Here is a 5,735-nt window from a genome sequence, read left to right as displayed (position 1 = left end):
GAATTCTACTCTATACATAAACATATATATAGGTATTTGTCTTCTGGGAACCCAAATGTCATATATTGAGCCACTGATCTAAAAGGGAACCGACAATTATATCGATATTTTTTCTCAGAACACAAATTAAAAAATGACAGCCACTTTTATTGAAAAATGAGTTTATGAGCTGCCTATCTGCACTGAATGTTCCTGTGATTAAGGTTATATATTGAGCAACTGAGTAATATTTGAATGTGTTGCAAATTAAATGACAAAATTTAAATCCACTCCAGACATATTGCAATGGCAATAAATACATTGGTATAAAATTACATACTGTAGAAAAAACTATTTTATGTTATACGAATAATAAAAAAAATCATAAATTAGTGAAACGCAATATATATTTATTTTTAATTTATCATTTATTAAAAACGTTGTAAGGGTTATTTTTTTAATATTTACTCCTAAAGTGAATGAGTTTTTTTGTTTTGTACTCAATTCCACGTGTCGTATTTTTTAAGGAATTATAGTGGGCCATCATTTTACATTGAATAGCCCCAATTTCCACTTATATGGTGATTGTGTTTGTTATATTAAAACTTAGTCTATAAAAATGGTGGTGTTGTAATAGATACGCATATAAAGTTCAAATAGCATTTTAAAGTGATCATAAAAACGTTCGATAAGAATAAAAAATATATATATCATAAATGCCAAAGGATATAACGCTTGACATTTGACAAATAACATAACAAACAAGTAAACAAGGAATCTGAGAACAATATTTTTAAGGAAATACAAATTGAATACGCTAACTATTTCATAATTAATAATATATAAGGATAAAACGGCGCAATTACTTAAGTAAAAACCATCACAGCACTATTAAAAATAGTCTTAAAACGTTATACAAAACGAACACTTTCACACCGCCTAATAAGTAACTGCCACCAGGCGTAAATGCTGGTGCAGTTAAATGTTCTGCATCTTCGCTTACTTTACATCTTATCGTTATATAAATCCTACAGTTAAAAAAAACATTAGTTGTATATAACCTGTCTTGAAATTCGCTCAGTTCAATTTTTAAAATTGACCAAAATGTTACGGTAAGTACATAAAATGGTCGGATACATTTTTCTAAACAGTCATCATGTGATCGTTGATATAGGCCTGTTTGAGATTGAGATACTCTTTAATTCTGCAAACCGCATATTCCTGTAACACAAAAAACACAAACAACAAATTAATAATAGCCTTAATTGATTGCAAAAAGCTAAAACTAACCCAATAGCCAAACTCAATATTGGATGTAACATTCATCACAGCCCATAGACTCCAAAATAGATGTGACATCATGCGAAATACTGTAACTTCTTGATTAACATCATCGATTTCCTTTTGTGTAGGTTCCCAATCATCATCTTTGTCGTTGAATTTCTTAAGATATGTTCTTATAAATTGATCTCTTTGTTCCTTTGTGGGATAGTTTTCACTGTTGTAATAATAAAATGGAAAATCGGGACGACTATAATTGAAGGTCCATTCCAAAAAGTGATTGGCTATATCGAAGCCACGATAATTGTAGGCACAATATTCGAAATCAATTATTTTTAAATCGGGTGAGGTGCAGCTATTGGCATTATCAATGGCCGAATCCCCAGAGGAATCCAAATCAGCAATGGGTTTCTTTGATCTGGAAAAAAAAAACAAAAAAAAGGTTAATACGCATTTCTAAAGGGATTTGTATTATAAATTGTAATTAGGCATACCCAGTGGCATCCTCACTGCTCATAGATACATTTTCCAAAGCCACATCTTCCGTTCCACTAAAAATAAACTTTTCGTTTTAAAATTCTTATTGGGATACCAAGTTAAATACATACTCTGATTCATCATTTGTTGGGATCTTCATAAGAATATTACCCTCCTGCATATCGTTGTGGCAAAACATAACTGGAAAATTGTGCATGCTAATAACACCCTTCAACCAAAGGACTTCTTGGTCATAATCAATGTCCCGCATAACGCTAACAGCCTCTTTATTTGGCCATTTGCTATTCGGTTTTAGTATATCGGGTAAATAACGTTGCCAACGTTCCATACAATTCCACAGCCAATCGGGCTCTTTAGACATGGGAATATTCAAAGTGTGAATTTCAGCCATTTTTTCAGCAATTTTCATTGATATCTCCGGTATTGCCAATTCGGAGGTTAATAAAGCTCTGGCAGGAATGTATTGTTCAAGGCGTCCACCAGGGAAAATACCATATAGACGTGGTCCAAAGTGACGTTCACTTAGCAATGCAAACACCACTGATTCTGTTATCATCTGTTCCAAGGCATCTTCACCATGGGATTGTCCATAGATGCGTAGAAGGACCTAAAATTAAAACGAGATATAATTTGAATTAAAATATGAATAAATTCTTCCTTTAGGAAATTCGAGAAGGGAGGATACTTATAGCCAAATAATTGGAGTCGAGCTAAGGTAGATCTGAAGGTACATTTGTTATATGGGAGGAAGCCTTTGTATATATGTTGGAGCTAATCTTTATAACCGAGCTGAATGGGAGTCTTTATAGACGAGCTGAAGGTAGGAGCCTTTGTAGACGAGCTGAATGGAGTCTTTACAGGCGATATAAAGGGAATCTTTATGGACGAGATAAAGGGAATCTTTATAGACGACCTGAAGGGAATTTTTATAGACGAATTGAAGGGAGCATTTATAGACGAGCTGAAGAGAGTCTTATAGAGGTTGTGAAGATAGTCTTTATAGACGACCTGGAGGGAGACTTTTCAGACGAACTGAAGGGAGTTTTTATAGGCGAACATAGGGAGTTTTTAAAGTCGAGCTGAAGGTAGTATTTAAAGATGAGCTGATGGAATGTTTATATACGAGCTGAATGGAGTATTTATTGACGAGCTGAAGGGAGTCTTTATAGACGAACTGAAGGGCGTCTTTATAGACTAACTGAAGGTAAACGTAGTAGCCGAAGGCAGTCTTTATCTACGAGCTGATGGGAGTCAGACGAACTGACGAAAGTATTTATCGACCAGCTGAAGGGGGTCTTTATAGACAAGCTGAAGGTAATTTTTATAGACGAGCTGAAGGTAATTTTTATAGACGAGTTGAAGGTAATTTTTATAGACGAGCTGAACCGAGTCTTTTTTGACGAGCTGATGGGAACAGGAAGTATTTATATACGACGTAAATAGTGTAAATTTCTGATCGTCTATAAACATCTTCTGTTTTTCCTTTATTTTACTTCCACTTCCTATTATTATTATTAAAATTTCCAGATAATCTTCCACTCTCGAATTTTCCATAATTCTGTTGTGTTTTCATAATTCACTACATACCTCCTTTGGTTCCTTTTGTCTATATGCCGAGGCCAATGTGGACGATGAACTGTCATAACGTTTACGTTTATTACCATTGCAGTCGCCGGCCGAAAGGAGGTCACTGAAATCTTGTTCGTTTCTATTTTCGTCGTTATCTGATTGTGGCAATGCCGACGATGATGATGTTGATGCCACGGATTCATTGACTTCATTACTGATGGTGGCTGTGGTAGCATTGCAATATTGTGGTAAACTTACGTAATACAAAAAATTCGAAAGTCCACCGCTGTGAGGAAGAAGAATGAGAATCTCAACACATGTTACATATTGTGACGTCATTGTTGTGATGACAAACTTACCTGATACGTTTGACAATCAACTGTTCGGTGGGTACTTCCTTCCAGCGACCATTTAAATAATCACGGCATATGCGGGCAGCAGCTTGACGTATCTCCTCAAAGGAGGCCTAACAGAGTAGTAGTAAAATAATACACCAAATTAATAATTAATCTTAAAGTGAATTTTGTAAATCTTATGCAGCTGCATACTTGCGGTCCAAACAATTGGTACACCTTTTCATGAGATATTGGTTTTTTGCCAATTTTTCGAGACACATTTTGTTGTTTCATATTCCAATTTGTGGATTGTAGATGTTTACGCGTTGAGATTTATGTTTCGGAATATCACAGATTTTTTTTTAATTTTAATTTATTGATTTTTTTAATTGGTTTCTTGTGAAAATTGTGTTAGTTAAAACGCACTATTAATTGCTATAAGCTTTGATATTAAGGAACGACCGAATTGTGTCTTATGTCTGTGTTGAGGACAAATGATTTCGACAAGGCACTTTTGTGAACTGAGTCTTAAATCGATGGCAATTGTTGTTATGTGTGTTTAGATTTGTGTTTGGTAACAAATTTTCGTGCCAGCCACTAGGCGACGACAAAAATATACACACCGGGTGTGGTTGTTTCTCTTTTTTTTCGGCGTCAACTATTTAGTTTCCCTTTCCTAACCCGGTATCCTATTTTAGTAGGCCGGTATTTGGTAAAAAGTTTCGCACAACTTTCCAAGGTATCAGAAATTGAACCGCCACGGCACGCGATTTATTTAACAATACCACATGCAAATGCAATTTGTAAGACCCACACACACACACTGGGAGGCTAGAAAAGCAGGTCAAAATCAGACAATGCACTTGCAATGCAATTAGTTTATTGAACACATGTTCTTCTTAGTCTCAAAATACAACTGGTCTGAGAGTAATTTGACTTAGAGAGTGGAAATTTAAGAAACAATTCGTTTTTAGCCGGTATACACAGACAAATTGTCTGTAACACCACCACTCTTAGGTTTGCTCAAATTTCTGTTTCTTACCACTGACAAGGTTGGCGCATGCCATTTAGAACTTTAGAGAAACGTGGTAAGAATGTACACCCTCCTAATTTTCATTTAACGGTCATAGTACAAGGGAATATTGACACTAAGCTGCAGCCAAAGTTTTTTGGATCCTTGTGTTAAGACATAAAAAAACTTTGTTCAGAATATTTTGATATAGCCTCGATATAATGGTTTTAAGTATTTGGTCCTAGGCGCATTTTTTAATCAAAATGACTGTGATTTGGCATCCTAGGTGGATATAAATTTTCTTTGTAATCATTGGTTCATGTTTTGGCATTATCCCATATAAACGTCCCGCCAAATGTCAGGCATGGTAAAGTTTATAGGGGCATTTCTTAATTGAAATGACTAAATCAAGATTAGATTACTTTTAGACGAACTGAAGGAAGTTTTTATGGTCGAGCTGAAGGGAGTTTTTGTAGACGAATGGAGTCTTTATAGCCATTTCATTTTCTGGCGGATAGATAACTTATGCTTAAACTTAGTAATAGCCCGATATAAGGGTATTTCGCATTCTTTGAGTATTAAAAATCCTCCAGTCATGAAGAAACTTTTTTCTTGACCATTTTTAGTGAATTTTTAAAAATTGTAATTGTACAAAAATTGTATTTAGAATATATTTTTCCAAATAGTGTATTTGTCAAACAGTGTAACTATTACCATAACATATAATGTCACGTAAAATGGGGTTGAATAGCTAACGCATAACGTAATTTCACGGCCACAAAAAGGGGTGGGTTTAGTAGAGCAGACCTCAATCTGCTCATGGTGTATAACCTTTACATATACCCCAAACCAAAAATGCATTCACATGAGAACATATAGCGATGGAAGGTGAGAACGACGTACCGTCTGACGTCTGTAATGTGAAAGGGGAAGTGAGCAGATATTTTTACGAGAAAGCTGCACGTGTTATCAAGGCTTGTCAGAAATCACGAACACTTTAGGTCACAAACTTTTGCAGAGATGATCGCCAAAAAGCCGTTACAAAATTTAATAAATTTAGG

General features: G+C 35.0%; 1 protein-coding gene across 1 annotated transcript; it reads right to left on the bottom strand.

Annotated features, from left to right (window-relative positions):
* Window positions 1–1,114: 1,114 nt before the first annotated feature.
* Window positions 1,115–4,011, bottom strand: LOC133326890 (choline/ethanolamine kinase). Its single transcript, XM_061535506.1, has 6 exons — window positions 3,876–4,011; window positions 3,687–3,793; window positions 3,346–3,613; window positions 1,869–2,365; window positions 1,270–1,678; window positions 1,115–1,200 (listed from the first exon to the last, which is right to left on the bottom strand). Exons 1-6 carry the CDS (start codon window positions 3,954–3,956, stop codon window positions 1,123–1,125), a joined length of 1,440 nt encoding a protein of 479 aa, XP_061391490.1. The 5' UTR covers window positions 3,957–4,011; the 3' UTR covers window positions 1,115–1,122.
* Window positions 4,012–5,735: the final 1,724 nt, after the last annotated feature.

Source organism: Musca vetustissima, unplaced genomic scaffold, assembly GCF_032173495.1.
Source record: "Musca vetustissima isolate MV318-11 ecotype Yass unplaced genomic scaffold, APGP_CSIRO_Mvet_v1 utg3201, whole genome shotgun sequence".
NCBI classification, from domain to species: Eukaryota; Metazoa; Arthropoda; class Insecta; order Diptera; family Muscidae; genus Musca; species Musca vetustissima.
The sequence above is the reverse complement of the archived record's forward strand: the minus strand, read 5'-3'. Positions and strand labels throughout refer to the sequence as shown.

What these genes read in the sequence shown, in the direction of transcription:
- LOC133326890 (XM_061535506.1), bottom strand. Translation starts at nt 3,956, where the DNA reads ATGAAACAACAAAATGTGTCTCGAAAAATTGGCAAAAAACCAATATCT. An exon ending in TTGATTGTCAAACGTATCAG is followed by an intron (nt 3,614 to 3,686) that starts GTAAGTTTGTCA and finishes TCTTCCTCACAG; the next exon opens with CGGTGGACTTTCGAATTTTT. An exon ending in CCAACAAATGATGAATCAGA is followed by an intron (nt 1,679 to 1,868) that starts GTATGTATTTAA and finishes TTTTTTTTCCAG; the next exon opens with ATCAAAGAAACCCATTGCTG.